This window comes from Anarhichas minor, unplaced genomic scaffold (assembly GCF_050575085.1).
Source record: "Anarhichas minor isolate MPS153535 unplaced genomic scaffold, ASM5057508v1 ptg000010l, whole genome shotgun sequence".
In the NCBI taxonomy this organism is placed as follows: Eukaryota; Metazoa; Chordata; class Actinopteri; order Perciformes; family Anarhichadidae; genus Anarhichas; species Anarhichas minor.
The window spans coordinates 14837792-14855712 of NW_027466456.1; the positions used below are offsets into that span (position 1 = coordinate 14837792).

Below are 17921 nucleotides of genomic sequence, written 5' to 3' on the forward strand. Positions count from 1 at the left end.
GTGCTTTTATGGGGATTTCAGATTTTTTTCACAGTGAAGTCATCTTGGGGTCTATTTCGGTTCAAATTCAACAACCCACTTTAAAGCTGCCATTGTTGTTGTTCGGACATGCAGGATAGAGAGCGACAGAGGAAGGGAATGATTCTAATAATCAGATCAAAGAGATTCCCACGCTTCCTTGTGGTTCCAGCTGTGGTCTCTGTGGGGCCGTCCCCACAGACTCCACTACGTCATTGCGGTTTGTTAGCTGATCCCGGCTGACTTTGCACTTCCTATTATGCAGTCTCCTCCCCCTTCCCATCAGTGTTTTTGACAGTACAATATCATCACTTTTGGTGATAATGATCAGGATTGTAAAATCCCCTAACCACTTATATTTTATTAATAAAATATATTTGAAACAATTTCTTACAACATATGTTTAGTTGTGAGGCTAAATAAACCTGATGGTTAATCTCTTGATGACCATCGCTCAACCTCTAGTGGCGTCAAGCTATTGCTACTTTCTGCAGTCATTTTACATTGGATACCTTTTTTATGTATATTAACCAAATGTTTTATAGATTGACATATTTCCTTGGTGCACTTAATTCAATGACATAATTTATGATGTGCCTTGTTTTCTCTGTGTCTGTGTACATGTCTGTCTATTAGGAATCTGCTGTATGTAAACCCTCAGAGTCTTAACTTTGCCAACCGCCAAGGCTCTGCCCGCAACATCACAGTCAAAGTGCAATTCATGAATGGAGAGGATCCAAGCAATGCAATGCCGGTACGCCATGATGAGAAGTTAAAAGAAAACCCCTGAATTTATATTAGTCCAGTCGGTCATCTTAGTAGTATGTGTCGCTGTGTCGACAACTAAGGGCGTTTGCCATTTCATAGCACAGCTTTGTCCTACAGCTGTGTGCATGCTAGCAGATATGCTCTTGGTAAACACACGTTGACAAATGGTCATGACTCATCATAATATGGCTTCATGATTGTATTTCTTTTATTCCTCAGGTGATATTTGGGAAGTCCAGCTGTGCAGATTTCGCTAAAGAAGCTTATACTGCTGTGGTGTACCATAACCGGTAAGCTCTTTGTCCTTATAGTAGTCTCTATACAGTGGATGGTGATGAAACATTTTTAACTAAAGCTCTATAGCAACAACAATCATTCTGTATCATGAAAATCTGACATGCTTATGCCTTATGGTCTCCATGATTGTCATGAGATAGATTTGAAAATTCAATTCGCAAATATCCTTCTTTAATTTAACGTCGCCGTAACATCTTACACTTCCTATTACCCCACCAGCCTTTGATGGTGTTCATTAAAGAACCTTCTGGATATTGTAAAGTGGTGTCCTTGGCACATGTTTCTTCCATCTCTACATAAGAGCTGAAGGGGTCTCTAATATTTTATCGCCACTATCAGGTGTTTTTACGACATCCAGCGGTTTGTCATTTGTCACCCAGGGGTCACACCTTCAAGGCTAAAAATGAATCAATCTGTGAATAATGTACCACTGTGACCAGGACCGCCATGCATCAGGATGTAATCCAGCCCTTAGAAGTGCTTTCAGGTCAATCACAGTCTGCTTTTCACTCAGAAGTGGCACAATATTTCTCTTGTCAAAATTGAACGACGAGGAACGAAGACGGTCCATTATCAGAAATGTTTTGGAATCTGGAAAACTTCCACCTTTGTGAATATCTACTTGTGTCTTTGATGTAATGTGCTTAGCCAATAGCCCACTATCTTTTCCTCTGTGATTTAAGTTGCTCATAGTGCTGTTCCTCTAGGATTTCTCTTTTTCTGGTCCATAATCAAAATGTTTGTTCCCAGGAGCAATGAGGGCCCCTCTGTGACCTTTTCTTTAGCAGTTTTGATCATCTTCAGCCGTAAGGCGATCCTCGTGGGTTAGTTGACGGGCCTGCTGTAGTTGGGGGTTGTTTGTTTCTTGGCATTGGCCTGCAGACAATGTTTCCTCCTGAAGGACTAAAAATAATTTCGCTGAACTGAGTTATGATGTGTTATGTCATTTCTTTCTTTTTAGATCACTTGGCTTGTCTTGAGACACAGATTCCCAAGTTATAAATGGGCTCAGCTGAAAATATAGTATATAGAGCTTTCAATTGATTTGCATATTTGTACATGCATTGATAGAAATGTACTAGTCTATCTGTCCTCTGTAAAGCAATGGTAGAACCCTAGAGATATGCATGACTCACTTGTTCCCCCTTCAAAAACATGTGCACACCAGTATCAAGGAGGCAGTTGATAGGGAATTATTTAACTGTCTGCGTAGTTCGGAAACACGTCTATTATATCTGTCTTTCCTAATAGATCGACTTATTGATCATAAAGCAGCTGTAACACTGTTGTTAAGTAGTTTAATGTTGTTGTTACTAACTGCTGTCAACAGGTCCCCTGACTTTCATGATGAGATCAAGATCAAGCTGCCGGCCTCCCTGTCGGACCACCACCACATCCTCTTTACTTTTTACCACGTCAGCTGCCAGCAGAAGCAGAACACACCCCTGGAGACTCCTGTGGGATACACGGTAGGAAAAAGAGAGTTAAGCAGAGCAGCTCTCATAGAGTCAAAAGCCAAAGACAAAAAAAAAAGTGTTTCAAGACAGGATACAAAAGCACACATGCTCTACTTGTTTGTATTTGTCTAACCAGTGAATTTAGTGAGAAATAATAATATCCTCTGTGTTGTTTTGTCTTCTGCGTTCTTTTTCTATTCATTTTTTCGTCCCCTGTCTATAGTGGATCCCGATGCTGCAGAGTGGACGTGTGCGGACGGGTCATTTCTGTCTGCCCGTGTCTCTGGAGAAACCACCACAGTCCTACTCTGTTCTCTCACCAGACGTAAGATACTGAAGGGTGCACGTTTGTTTACAGTATGAAGAAATGTATAAAAGTATGAAAAAAATATGAATTTACAGGATGCTCAGTAATGTTCTTGTGAAAACGTTCATTTTGCTAATGCAGCACAGATTTACTCAGATATTCTTGTCCCTCAGGTTCCTCTCCCTGGGATGAAGTGGGTGGACAACCATCGAGGAGTATTTAATGTGGAAGTGGTGACTGCTTCAACCATCCACACACAGGTAACGGTGCTGTGTACAGTAGTTTTGCTAACAGTGTTTAGGAGTATTTGAGGATTAACCTCCGTCTCATCCCCTTCACCCTTTCCCATCTTCCCTGTTGATATCATGCATGTAAGTATAGGTGTTAAAAAAAAAAAAAAGCTGCTTTTCAGGAATGAAGATGAGCAATTTTACTGTAATATCGGTTGCCGTTGAATCATTTTCATAAGCATCCCGCAGGTTATCGTTTAGAATTTCAGTATAGAGAAACAAACACACAGTGTTTTCACATTTACACAGTAATTCCTCCACAGCACCAGTTCATTAGTGGGTGAAGCTCGCCTCGGCAGTAATTTACTGAGGTCTACTCCATCTCTGTGTCGGCTGGGGTGTGGGGGGCTTGACTGTGGTCCCTAGGAGCCTAACTCAAACTAATGTGCTCATAAATCAAAGCTCCTGGCACAGATTCAACTTGCTGGATTCTACTGTGTTCTTGTAGTAACACCAGTTTTGTGGTTTCCAGTTGGTGAGCCAACTTACAGATGAGTAGAACCAAGCTTACTTCTGTTTGTCCACTTCCTTCCCGCATTTTCTCCTTCACCTATCGCCACCTTTAACACTGTTATGGTTCTTCTTTTTGCCTTCTTTTCTACCATCCATCTTTCGCTCTCTTTTCTTCTCTTCTATTCTATTCTCTCTTTCTATATCCCCCATTCCTGCATTGTCTTGCATTTGCTTTGCCAACCAATTTCTCCCTCTCCCTTTCCAGGACCAGTACCTGGATAAATTCTTTGCCTTGGTACACGCCCTGGACGAGCACATGTTCCCGGTCAGGATAGGAGACATGCGCATCATGGAGAACAACCTGGAGGCCGAGCTCAAGTCCAGCATTGCAGCGCTCAACTCCTCCCAGCTGGAGCCAGTGGTTCGATTCCTTCACCTTCTACTCGACAAGTTGGTGTTGATGGTAGTGCGGCCGCCAGTAATTGCTGGGCAGATAGGTATGATAATGCTTTTCACTAAACCTAAAAGCCCGTGATCACACAGTGATTTTAGTACAGCTTAGGGCTGCTGGTAAATCTGCAAAGTAGAATTATTATCAATTGGGCAACTTCAAGTTGAAGATTTTTACGTTTTTTATTTACAGAAATGATGAATATAAGTTAAGGTTAATGGTTTTCCTAAATTTGGTCATGGCAACAGGGATGCTATTTTCTACTCGTTGTGTCAAGCTAAAGTTCGTCACCGCTGCATCTGCTTCCACTCGACGTCAATATGAATAGAAAATGTATTTGTCGTAGAATTATTTTTGTACTTTTTGGGAACTGGTAATGATGAGTTTAATAGGTGTATGTTGTAGAGACGTGTATACACTATTTTTGATGTTTGATATTGAAGGTATTTAATTACTGTGAGGAAATTGTCTTAAATGTAATTAATAGGAATAAATATAAAGGAAAAATACAAAGATTCTTTTTTTTTTTACTAAATCATAGTTTATAATCAAAGTCTAAATGGTTGTGCAAATATTTGTATTGTGGCTCATGCTGTGTGTACACACACACACACACACACAGATACTGTAACTTTGTGCGTAGCCGTGTATTTGTCCATCTCTGCATTTTTGCACATGTGTCACTTTGCTTCTGTCTCTGTGTGTTCAGTGAATCTGGGCCAGGCATCCTTCGAGGTCATGGCATCCATAGTGAACCGGCTTCATAAGTACTTGGACACCAGCCAGGACATGCACGGCCGTAACGGCCTGCTGTCCTCTTACATCCACTATGTCTTCCGCTTGCCCAGCACTGACCCCAATTCACCCTCTCCAGGTATTTTATGGCCAATACAGTTAACCAACTCACATTTTTCTTTATTTTATACCTGTTTTTCTGTTTCTCCTTTTTAAGTTAACTTCACCCAACCCCCAACTCGCCTTCACTGGGTTTCTTATTATCAAACCTACCCGCCATAATTTTTCTTCCTCTATTTCTTTTTATCTTTTGTTTTTTTCCTCCTACATCCATTTTGTCTTCTGCCTGCCCAACACAGACCCCAACTCATCTGTAACAGGTAGATATGGCCCACCACTGTACATCCTAATCTGTGTGCAATTATTCGTCCCTCTAAATTTCAAATGACGAAGGTAATATTCCCTTTTGGTCGAGCATTTGAGCGGAAATAGATTATTTCCTGCAATCAGTCCTGTAATAACTAACTAACCATCCACTGCCAGGACTCTTTGGTTGCTCCATGGAACTATAATCACTCTCGGATAAATACGCTTAGAACCTGTGTGTGTTCACCACATGCAAGATGAAGGGTTGTGTTTTCCTTTGGATAAGAGGCAGGGTTGGTACGAACTCAAATGTGTGCATTGGCAGCAGAGTTAACATGCCATCATCATGTCAGTGGAAACACAATGATTTGGTAGAAGTAGTTTTTCCCCCCAATCACATCCCGGTTGTTCCATTGTCCTTCCTCTGTGTGTTGGTCTAGGCCCGGGAGGGTTGGGAGGTTCGGTTCACTACGCTACGATGGCTCGCTCAGCTGTCCGACCAGCCAGCCTCAACCTTAACCGCTCCCGTAGCCTCAGCAACAGTAACCCTGACATCTCGGGTACACCCACCTCTCCTGACGACGAGGTTCGCGCCATCATTGGCAGCAAGGTACGTTCACCAAAAGAATATCTTTAGTTATGCATAAGTAATTCATGTTTTTTGGCACTTAACCCAATTGCAATATTTGGTTCGCCCACACTGCACGTGGTTGTCAGATATCAGGGTTAAATATTAAGTAGTCCCTCATTGACTTGTGATGTATTTGAGACACGTGCATGTTAAGTGATTGTACTGACCTCTACTCCATAGTTCTGAGACCACATCAAGGCAGAGGCCTACCATGTGCACACACTGTCTCAGGGAGATATTCTATCACTTGTAAACTGTATAACCAATGGGTAAACATGAGATTGGACGTCTTATCTCTCTAACCGCTGTAACAGCAACCTGACACACATATACACACATGCACACAGTGCTCCATGTATGCAGGTTGTGAAAGCCACAAGAGACGTTTAGTGTACAGAAAGCAGATGCTGTCGGGAAGATACAACGGCACATTGTGTCATTTGTCATTATTAATGTCTTAGCCTTATCACTCTTGACTGTTTTTGTTTCTTTTTATTACATTTAATTTGTCTTGTTTTTATTTGTGACTGTCCTTGTTAAATTGTTTTTTCTTTAACCCAAAAGTACCAGAGCAGTGAGTGAATGCAGCCCCTTGTTTGATGAATGTTCCCTTTGCTGCTGATTCTTAACTAAACCTTTCTTTTCTTCTCTCTGATGGAGGGGAAGTTATTTCTTACACAGAGAAAGAAAGGGAGAGAGAGAACCTATGTGCTTTGCTCCTCTGTGGTGATGGTTTTTAATTTACTGACAGCTAACCTGTTTTGGTCCCTTGGCATCTACCAGCAGTCCTGACTTCTGAACCTCTTTAACCTGTCATTATTCCTTCCCTCCTCCTTCCCCCGTGCTGCTTGCTCGTTCCCTTGCTTCCCGCCTGCCTTGCGTCCTTTGACCTTGGCACGCCTAGGGCTTAGACCGCTCCAACTCGTGGGTGCACACCATGGGCTGTAAGAGTGCCCCCTGGGGATCCAGCCCCATGTCTGCTCCAGAAACCATGCAGGTGGTTTTATGAATGCCCCGTCCTCCACTTTGCCTCACTACAAAAAAAAACAACTCACCTTATTCACCTTGAAGGAATACTGGGATATTCAGAGTTTTGGTTTATTTTTGTACTTTGTCAGAGTTACTGAGGTGAGAGTTGTGCCAATCCATATCCCTTTTGTGTAGTCCTGATCACATCTTTCATTTGTAGACTCAACACACCATGAAGCTATGTTTTAAGTCACACAACTATGATTGCTAACTTTCTCCAAAAAATGATTTCTAAACCATAGTCAAAGTGAGGAGAGTACCACTAAGACATAAAAGACCAAAACGTCTGAGTATGACAGTATTCTTGTAAACTTAAAATCACAACCCTCCCATGATCCCATACACGGGAGTCACAGCCGCCTCCATGACCCTTTATCTCCCATGCTAGAGTCTCAGGTGTCATCCCTCTTCACTTACCATATCTAACACCTCCCTTTTTCTCAGTACTTGCATGAAAGACAGATAATCCAAATAATTCAGGGCCAATTTATCTGAGTTATTCATAGCAGTAATTTCTTGGACATAGTATTCCTCTCTGTTTTTCTATGACCAGCTTGCCTGCAGTTTTGGTTTTACAGTAGTCCATCATTGCTAAACCCAAAACCAAGACGTACTGGGATCTTATCCTATATTTAACAGAGGATTGTTGGAGTTTTAGAGAAAAAGAGTAGTGTTAAAGAAATCATCTTCATCTGCAGAGTAATTCTTTTTTTTCATTAATTCTTTTCCTCTATTATTTCCTCTTCTCCTTTTTGCTTCTAACACAGTTATTCACTCCCTCTGCTTTAACTTCATCGTCTCCACTCTCACTGCCACTAGTGAATACCGCTGCATGACTTTCTACTTAACCTACATAGCATTCATTCTGTCGCTGGAGCATGGTATATCTGTGAGTGTGTGTCCGTCTACATGAGTGAGGTCGTTTGTCCGCTTCACTTTCCATCTTCATGTGATGTTATGTCATTTTAAGTTGCCATGACATAATCAGTTGTTTGTCACTAATTTACACGTCCAATGTTGTGACTGTCAAGAAACCAGGATTGAATTAATTCTGCATATTAGCGATATGTAATAAAATCACAGCTAGATTGCAACATAAAATGAATTGTGCCAACGTTGACAGAGCACGCACATTACCAGCATTTAACCTGTGATGGAACATTGTGTTAGTCTACCTACTAAAGAAAATACCTTTAACACTGTAGCATTGTTTACCTTTATGCCATTTTCCTTCTTTGAAGTATTGTATTCGCCTGGATGGATGCAGAATGGCGCATCATTAAGCAATGGCTGTAACATCAAGGAAAAGAAAACCAATACGGTGCCTTCTCTTGATCTTGCGGCCCTTTATGCAGCCATTTTGCACCCCTCCTGTCAGGCACTCAAACTACCAATGTATCTGACTGTTTTAGATTATGGGTCACGCGCTTTTAAGTGTTGCGACCCTGTCCTGTGTCTTTATTGTTTTTGTCTCCATGTGTGACAAGTGTGTGCAAGAGATCACAAAAAGTGTGTAGTGTGCATATGTGTGCGTGGATGCGTGTGTGACCCAGCAGACGCATTTTCCCTGTGTGCTGAAAAGGTGCAACCCCCCCCCCCCTCTCCTGGTGCTCCTCCACTAACCTTGTTGTCACCGTTCCATTCATCCCACCCATAGGCCATGGAGCGCTGTGGCAATCGCATGTCTTCGCACACTGAGAGCGCCAGTTTCTTGCAAACTTTAACAGGACGGTTGCCCACAAAAAAGGTAGAGCCACTTGCACTGGGGGAGGAGCCGACCCCGCCCACCTCTTCATTCGCCTCCTTCGGCTGTCTTGTCTGTGGATGTGTGCCTCTGGATGGGTTGATGTAGTATTTGGTGGTTGTGGAGTCTGTTGAATGCTGAATGTTGCTGCTGATCTGCCTCTTGTTCCGAATGTGTCGATGCGTTTTTCGTGTGACATGAATGTTGGTTGTAGTCTGGCTAACTTAGTCTGGGAAGTCTCCTTTCATTGTGCACAATGCACTGGGTCATTGGGTGCATAAGGGTTCTGTAACATGTTGTTAGTTAGGTAGCTATCAGGATACAGTCTGCTGCAAAGGTTTATGATAGAAGTAGTATCACTGAAAAATGATTTCAGGTTATTTATGCTGAGCAATATTGACTACTTTACAGACATAGAGATCATGTCTCTAGTAAAATACACACAAAGTCTAGAGGATAGTAAGGATGAGGATACAATATAAAGATGATGTTTATAAGATTATAAATGTGTAAATGAATCAGCTCCTTGTCCTTCCTAATCTTTACGCTATGTCAACATGATTAAGGAAGACTTGCCAGACTGTACAAGAGTTGGTGTGTTAGCCAGACTGTTAGATGTTGGATTTGCACAAACGCACACACCTAAATATATGTTACTGATGCGTTATTCGTAAAAGAAATGAAGAAGAATAAATTCTTCTCCACATGCAAACAACCTCCCATGCACACGGGAAAATACCGACTAGTGCGTTGCCCTTTCAAAACCAGTTCAGCCAGTTCAGAATGGACCAGTGGTGTCGCTGCTCATATGAACACCTTCACACTCAACACAGGGCTTTATTTGGTCCTCAGCAATACACCTGCCAGACATTCAGTAGTTACGTCACACACACGAGTCGTGGCTCGACTCACAGTCAGAAAACACTGGTAAAAAAAATACACTCTTTACTTGAAGTAAGAATTGTAAGGCAGGACTTACTGTCGGTATAAATAGTTTTATTATTAATAGTAAATAGATTTACATGTACCACTCCCTTGAGCCCCCAGCAAGACACCTGTCGAGTGTGAAGTAGATCAGATGAGCAGTTCTCCAGATGTACAAAGAACAGACAGGCAGAGATTCCTTACTTTATAGTTGGATATCGTTAGATTATCAGTAAGTTACATCATTAAATACTATAATTTGCATGGTGATAAGAGTGCATCTTTCATCATTTCACAAAAATGAAAGTTGTTGCACACAACCATCAATTATATTATTATTATTTCTTATTACTTTTAATGAATGTCTCTGTTTTGAGTTGGTAGCCCTTACTGTAATATGTCTATAAAGTTTTTGGTTAAACCTCACTTTGCCTTTAATCATATTATTTTTCAGTGTTGCGGGTGCAGGAGCTTTACTGGACTGTATTATTCTTTAAGTTAGAATTGCTAATCATTTTTAACTGAACCTGCTTAAATAACTTTCATTTCATGTCATATTTACCATTAAATAAGTAAATACACTTTGGAATTCATTCAACAGTATATTTATATAGAATGATCTGTTCACAACATGTAGATTTAAGTATATTTTCATTCAAGATGGACAGGGATACTTCTCCTGGTGCCTCACATTCTCTCTGTCTGGCTTTGTTGCCTCTCCCTCTCTTTCTCTCCTTCTCTACTTCTTTGTCTCTGTTTTCTACTTTCCTGTTCTCTTCAGCTCTTCCATGAGGAATTGGCCCTCCAGTGGGTGGTGAGCAGTGGGAGCGTCAGGGATGGAGCTCTACAACAGGCCTGGTTTTTCTTTGAACTCATGGTAGGGAACCACAATTTTACACTTAAAACAGCTTGGACTTAGATGGATGGATGTGTCTTGTGTGTACAGTGCAGTACTTTTCACGTGGCAAACATTTTTTTACCTTTTTACCGCAGGTTAAAAGCATTATCCACCACCTGTACTTCACTGACCGCTTAGAGTCACCCAGGAAGAACCGTTTCCCAGAACGCTTCATGGATGACATTACAGCGCTGGTCAGCACCATCGCTGGTGACATTGTGTCTCGCTTCCAGAAGGTAAGTAACCGCCTGGTGAACTGTTCCCAATCAGCACGCAGCTGGAATATCATGGGGATTTAGGGAATATAAGAATTTGACAAATTAATCCCTTTAATGTTGTCTGTATTTGACAAATTTGTTTCCAAGTTATGTTTGCGTCTGGCTTTCATAATGTGTTTTAATAAGTTTGCCGCCTCAAATGGATGCCCCATATCATCCTTTTTGTCTGTTTGTTTCAATGACTTTAAAACTGTCGCAAAGCATAAATCCTGTTCAAACCGCCAACTCTGGAGACTTTTTAAGACATGAATCTCATCCGATCAGGACCTGGAGTTGGCGGAGAGACTGAACACGAGTCTGGCCTTCTTCCTCAACGACTTGCTGTCAGTCATGGACCGGGGCTTTGTCTTCACCCTCATCAGGGCATACTGGAAACAGGTAAATGCCTTATTTAGATTCACAATTATATCGTTTTATTGTATGACTGTGTTTTTTCATAAACAAGAATAATAGATAATACAGATTTAGATTAGTACGAGTGAAGAGAAAAGCATACCTAAAGGGCTAATTAACAATCAGATAGAAGAGTGAGAAGTATGCAAATGATTTAGTGTGGCTCCCCTATAGGAATGTAAATGTCCTTTTAGTATGTGTATTATTTATTGGAGGCTCCTGCCAGATATTGTCCTGTTGATTTATATTCTGGTGCTGTGAAGCATACCTTTCGTGCTATTCAGTTTCAGCATTTTTCAGGTTTTCTCACAGCACTAGGAAAACAACAACAAATAATTCATTTCTACGGTTTCCTCTCTCCAGGTGTCCACAAAGCTTTATGCTCTGCAGAACCCAACCCTGGAGTCTTTGAGGCTTGATTTCTTGAGAATTGTTTGCAGCCACGAACACTACGTCACCCTAAACCTGCCCTGCAGTCTGCTGACCCCGCCTGCCTCGCCTTCCCCCTCGGTGTCTTCAGCAACTTCACAGGTCAGACATAAAGTGCTGTCGGGAAATTATAATACCTGCACGACATGCTCCCAGTGATACAGTCCTACTCTTACAAAACAAATTGTGTAAACTAGCTGTAATTTCTGACATTTCTGCAAGCTTAACAACCTTCCTCCCCAACATAGTAATCAGGTCAAATATTAATGTTCTGTGTTCTCCCACAGAGCTCTGGGTTCTCCACACATGTCCATGACCAGAAGATAGCCAACATGTTTGAGCTGTCTGTCCCCTTCAGAGAGCAGCATTATCTGGCCGGACTGGTACTGTCTGAACTGTCTGTGATACTGGACCCAGACAATGAAGGGTCAGTCTGCTTTGGATGCTTTCTACACTTCTTAAGATCGTTTTATGAAGACAGAATTCATGTCTGAGCGAATGCGAGTTGAAGGGTCATCACATATCAGATTTATTAATGGGTGTTCTCGTGTGTGTGTGTGTGTGTGTGTGTGTGTGTGTGTGTGTGTGTGTCTTCCCAATAAACTGCCTAATATTGTAGAGAAAGGAAAGTGACCTTTTCAGGTCAGAGCCTCTGTATCTGTTGGTGAGCGATAAGCCTGTTTGCATGCTGACATGAGTTCATGTGAGTGAGTTATGGTTAAGTTGAATGTGGGCAGGTTCTCTTGGTCTCTCACCCATTGTGCGTCTTACATTTTAAATTAAAAACACCATGTCTACTTGTTCCTTTCTCCGTGTTTCAAAAATACCCCAAAAACATTTGTTTCTTCTTCTGTTTCGCTGTAGAATGTTTAGCCTACATAAGAAAGTGGTGAGTGTGGTTCACAACCTGCTGTCCAGCCATGACTCTGACCCACGCTACGCCGATCCTGAGGTCAAGGCCCGAGTCGCCATGCTTTACCTACCGCTCATTGGCATCGTCATGGAGACACTAACACAGCTCCACGACTTCACAGGTAAAGATTGGGAGCTGCTTTAACGTGTACATTAAATGTTAGTTGTTCAGTATTTTCTTTGGTCTCTTTATCTTGTTTCACTCACAACTGTCAAATGTCTGATATTATATAGTATATGTTATATCCAGCTGTTTGCTTCCTACCAGCTGTGAATGGGACGTGCTGCATTGTGGCTCGAGGGTCTCTCTCTTCAGACATAATGTGACAAAATGCCAAATAACCTCAGCTATTCAAACAAGTTACATTGTGACCTGCAGTAGCATAGCTGTTGGAACTCAGAAGGTTATCATTTGACCTGCAAAGGATGTTGCACAATAACATAATGTGCCTGATCTCCAACCTCAGTTCATCTCTATTGCATTTATTTTTCTCTCCTTTAACCCACCCTAGAGAACTTGCCGTACCTCGACCTGGAGGTTGTATTTAAATGACCCATTCATAAATGATTTAATATTGGCAGTAGGTCCAGATTCACTTGAGCTCATGTTATAAAGCTTGATCTGAATACAATTTGGCCTATTTTGTGAGACTGGTTTTAAAGGGAAGAGAGGGTACATACTACATAGACAGCAGTTACTGCCATGTTTCTATATGTGGTGGGATCAGTCTATGGAGGTTTTCCCCATCAATATTTATGAACCCCACTCTTTTTGTCTTTATTACATCCATAGAACTTCAGTCCAAATGGTATTACTCGTGTATTTTCTCTAATTGCAGTTCATTTGTTAACTTTCTTATCTCTGTTTTTTTTAATGTCACTAGAGTCCCATAACCAGTGGGGTCGGCCGGGTCCCCAGGGAGCAGCAATGGGCAGCGGTGGAGAAGAGGCAGAAGGAGACGGTAACAGCATGATCAGCCAGACTGTCGCCATGGCCATAGCAGGCACCTCCACCCCGACGCCAATGTCCCGACCAAGCAGCTTCTTGCTCAACTCGCAGGTTTGCGACAATAATCTGACATTGATTAATGGAACAGTCCTCCTACTGGTCAACAAACACGAGGCCGTCATTTCTTATCGTACCGTTTGTGTTCGTTTTGGTCCTTTGTGTTCTTTCCTCCCTGTTCATTCCTTGTCGTCCATCTCTCCAGGCGAGTCGTCAGCACGGGAGCTTCTCGGCCGAGTCAAGTCGCAGTCTGCTCATCTGTCTGCTGTGGGTGTTGAAGAATGCCGATGAAATGGTGTTACAGAAGTGGTTCACAGACCTGTCGGTGTCCCAGCTCAACCGCCTGCTGGATCTCCTTTACCTCTGCGTCTCCTGCTTTGAGTACAAGGTAACATCGACAGTGAATACACCTACTAAGTGTGACAAGACTAATAAACCACTGTATGGTGGTCAAGGGCAAACAGAGGGTTAGGTGTGTTGAGTGTGCCCGTCTATTCAGCGTTTGTTCTTTTAAATTCACATCCCACAAATAGGATGTATTTTAGGCTAATTTCAGCTGATTCAGTATGTTTTTCGAAAGCTTCTGTGGATGATTAGTTAGCACTATCCGTTTGCATTCAGAACAAGCATCTCTGCAGTTAATGTGCTTTGCCCGCTGAAGGTGGTGATAAAATAGTAAAAGCAGACAACTTGCTGCTCTCTACGCTTTAATCATGCATTTATTTCTGTGTTTCCCTTTCTGCTACGCTATCTGCTCGCTGTTTGCTTTTTCTTGCACATTTGCTTGTCTGCTTCAGACATGCTTTGCTTGCTGAGTGCTGTGGTGCAAATAACTTCCTCGCTGTGTTCTCTGTCCGTCCACTCATCCTCTGCCTCATGGATACAAGGCCCATGTTGTGTTCACCATGCAGGGGAAGAAGGCATTCGAACGGATGAACAGCCTGACCTTTAAGAAGTCCAAAGACATGAAGGCCAAGCTGGAGGAGGCCATACTGGGCAGCATTGGTGCCAGACAGGAGATGGTGCGACGCAGCCGCGGACAGCTAGGTAGGGTAACACATCTCAGCACTTGTACATGCACACCATTATTTGGAAGCACACACTGATGCATACAGACCCACAAAGTAAGGCTAAAACAATAAGTACTAAAGAAGGAAGAGGTCGTGTAACTTAACGACAGACACGCGGTGTATCCTGCACTCCACCCACCACTTTAATAGTACATCCAACTACAGACATTCAGCCAAAGTCAGTCACCTTTCTCTGTGTACACATACCTTCTTTCACCACCAATAAAAGAGTAAACAATCCTTTCCCCACCATTTAGAGCGGAGTCCATCTGGCAGTGCTTTTGGCAGTCAGGAGAACCTGCGATGGAGGAAGGACATGACCCACTGGAGACAAAACAGTGAAAAGATGGACAAGTATGCTCTTAATAACACTTCAGAATTCTTACTTTATGTCTCATAAAAGCTTCAAAGATGCTCTCCAAGACCACCAAAGCTGATTATTCACTGAACTGTGTTCTGTAGTTTTTGTTCTTTAAAGGTAGACACACACACACACAAAATAAAAGTACACAAAGGATGTATACAACATAATCGATAAATGTTGTGAAAATGCCCGTCCCCACTTTAACTCTTCAGCTCCACCTGTGTTTTTTCCCCCCAAGTATAATCAGTCGTTTAGAAGAGTGAAAATCCTTTTATCCTCTTATCAGGATCTCACTGCTAAAGTCCATCTAGTAATAGATACAAACCATCAACACCCCAAATCTCATTCAGTAGTGTTTGTTATTTTTCATAACTTTCCATATGTTTTTGCATTTTCCATACTGATTTACATAGGAACAGAATCAGACTTATTTAAATATGATTACCAAAATAATTCCCATGTTTGCCCAGCAGCTGCAGATATCTGTGTTGCATGCACTCAAAAGCTACAGTTTTGTATTTTATGTCACTTATTTTGTCAAATGGTGACAAAAGATACAATACGTTGCTTTTATTTTTTGTTTTTTCTCTCTGTTCTTGTTGTAAATTCAGCTCCAGCCTTTGTTTTTTGTTGATTTCCATCTGTTCTCTCACATTGCTGTGTGTGTATGTAGGAGTCACAGATCAATCAGGTATTGTATGGTCCACCTTTGCTGTGTGCTCCTTTGAATTCCCCCTGCTTTAGTTCCTCGTTTATGGTGTATTCACATGCTTGTGGGCAGCCGGTGACCACGGACACAAGATTAATTTAATAGTTTGTATTCGATGTCCTGCTGACTAACCTCGCTTTAAACAAGTCTTGATTTCCTAATTAACTTTGTTTTGAGTGAGCCACATTCATTATTCTAGCCACTGATGCACCCATGTTGTGATTCATTTCTCCTCGATTTTGACTTTCTAATAAGTTCACACATGCACATGAATGCACCAACAGAGACCCCCTGATTCCCCCCCCATATCCCATCATTCCCTCTGTCCTGGTAACAGTGTCTGTCTCCGGGTTGGTATTGGTTGCAGTGGGTCTTTTTTTTGCTTTTTAACCCGTGTGCTTCTTGTTTTGGGGTTGTGACTCATGTGTCTCCCTGGTTGTTGCTGCAACAAAAAGCAAACACGGAGGACATGTAGGTATACAACATTTAGCCCTAGTGACCAGGAATGGATTACTTAGCTGTTTTTACTTAATGATGAAGAACAGCCTCCTTAATGCCTTCAGACATCTTTACCCTCTGGTGAGGGCAGTTATAGGTTTGAACTAGCTGTGGGTCAGCATGCATTGTTTCTGAGGTCTGTGTTTGAGGTTAAAAGACATCTTGTAGCATACAATTTATTTATTACAATAATAAACCTATTATTTGTATCAACTTTGGGCTGTTGTATGAAGATATCAGATGCCGTCAAAGTTTAAGAAAACAAGATCATTGGCTGAGGTGCTACTCGGCACATTCCTTTTTCCTCCTACATTGTTCATGACTAACGTGGTGATTGGAAGCTTGTGCGACTTTTAAGGTTGAACGTCGTCAGCATCATAATTTGGGAGTCGGTGATCAGTGTGTGACGGTATTTTCTGGTTTCTTGACTGCAGGACCAGAGCTGAGCTGGAACATGAAGCACTGATTGATGGGAACCTTGCGACGGAGGCCAACATAATTATTCTTGATACTTTAGAGATCATTGTACAGGTATGCAAGTCACCGGGACTTTCTGCATTTACCCATGCAGAATGCTAACATGCAAACCCACACATGCTCCGATAACAACTGCATATGCTTCACTCTCCCTTCAGACGGTATCGGTGACCGAGTCCAAGGAGAGTATCCTCGGTGGGGTGCTGAAGGTGTTGCTCCACAGCATGGCCTGCAACCAGAGCGCCCTCTACCTCCAGCATTGTTTTGCCACACAGAGAGCTCTGGTGTCGAAGGTTAGACCGCTGGACTTGTTGTTCTCGCAATTTTCTTCCAGCACTTTATTCTTGCAATGTGTCAATCTGGGTGCGTTTCTCTCCGCCTGTGTAGTTCCCTGAACTGCTGTTCGAGGAGGAAACGGAGCAGTGTGCCGACCTGTGTTTGCGATTGTTAAGGAGCTGCAGCAGCAGCATCAGCACCATCAGGGCCCACGCCAGCGCCTCCCTCTACCTCCTCATGAGGCAGAACTTTGAGATCGGCAACGTGAGTACAACTGAGAGAAATGAAGATTTACAACTCAAAATGTGGTGGTGTCAGTTTCACAGCAACATTTGTTCATGAACCCGGGATGATGAGGTTAAAGAGCAAGCACTTCTTCTTCAAAAGCATCTGATTACTTCAGTAAAAGCACTGCTATAATTACCTCCGCCAAGAAGGTTTTGTTTACGGGTCGCTTTGTTTGTCTGTTTGGCAAAGGAAGAAGCCATAATATTTAAGAGTGGGTCTGAATAAGAGGGCGATTACACTCATTATTTTTCACTTTCTTTAGTGAGAGAGTGCATGGCCTCAACGGAGGTCTGCGCTCTCAGATTGCCCGTCTCATGATTAAATCTGTTATTATGAAGAACTATTTTACTTCTGGTCAGCCATTTCTTCGCGATGTTCTCGTATTGGTTTATTCCTATTTTTCTTTAACTTTTCATCACCCAATTTAGTTCAAACCCACACGTTGCAATCCGCAATCTATTTGTGGCCCAATTACAGGTGAACGCATCATTTCCTTTTGTTATAGCACAGGCAGACTTTCACACCTTTCAAAATGACTTCCTCCGCAGTCCTAATCTATCACACAAGAGTCGGTAGCTATGACAAGATGTTTATAGTTTGAACCTTTCTTTTCTTTGTGGTTGCACTTTCAGAACTTCGCAAGAGTGAAGATGCAAGTGACCATATCTCTTTCTTCGCTGGTGGGAACTTCTCAGAATTTTAACGAGGAGTTTTTGCGTCGCTCTCTGAAGACCATCCTCACCTACGCAGAGGAGGATCTGGAGCTGAGGGAGACCACGTTCCCAGACCAGGTACAGATCCATCCATCAAATCACAGGGTTAGAGGACTGTCGACTGACAACTTGATGATTGA

The 17921-nt window shown here is 42.2% G+C and overlaps 1 protein-coding gene across 4 annotated transcripts in view; it reads left to right on the forward strand.

The window, feature by feature from the left end:
- Positions 1 to 17921, forward strand: part of dock7 (dedicator of cytokinesis 7) — a 45336-nt gene that overhangs the window by 19505 nt on the left and 7910 nt on the right. For 2 of the 4 annotated variants that reach the window (XM_076088337.1, XM_076088338.1), the window contains exons 15-38: positions 655 to 772; positions 1006 to 1076; positions 2414 to 2552; positions 2764 to 2865; positions 3021 to 3107; positions 3856 to 4087; positions 4751 to 4915; positions 5583 to 5752; positions 6678 to 6770; positions 8460 to 8549; positions 10252 to 10347; positions 10464 to 10604; positions 10911 to 11024; positions 11403 to 11570; positions 11756 to 11895; positions 12333 to 12502; positions 13265 to 13440; positions 13592 to 13774; positions 14298 to 14433; positions 14714 to 14810; positions 16462 to 16558; positions 16663 to 16797; positions 16892 to 17044; positions 17701 to 17859. In XM_076088337.1, the coding sequence (XP_075944452.1) occupies positions 655 to 772; positions 1006 to 1076; positions 2414 to 2552; positions 2764 to 2865; positions 3021 to 3107; positions 3856 to 4087; positions 4751 to 4915; positions 5583 to 5752; positions 6678 to 6770; positions 8460 to 8549; positions 10252 to 10347; positions 10464 to 10604; positions 10911 to 11024; positions 11403 to 11570; positions 11756 to 11895; positions 12333 to 12502; positions 13265 to 13440; positions 13592 to 13774; positions 14298 to 14433; positions 14714 to 14810; positions 16462 to 16558; positions 16663 to 16797; positions 16892 to 17044; positions 17701 to 17859 (3232 nt within the window). The remainder of the gene's footprint in view (positions 1 to 654; positions 773 to 1005; positions 1077 to 2413; positions 2553 to 2763; positions 2866 to 3020; positions 3108 to 3855; positions 4088 to 4750; positions 4916 to 5582; positions 5753 to 6677; positions 6771 to 8459; positions 8550 to 10251; positions 10348 to 10463; positions 10605 to 10910; positions 11025 to 11402; positions 11571 to 11755; positions 11896 to 12332; positions 12503 to 13264; positions 13441 to 13591; positions 13775 to 14297; positions 14434 to 14713; positions 14811 to 16461; positions 16559 to 16662; positions 16798 to 16891; positions 17045 to 17700; positions 17860 to 17921) is intronic. The other 2 variants (XM_076088339.1, XM_076088340.1) reach the window with 1 other exon arrangement.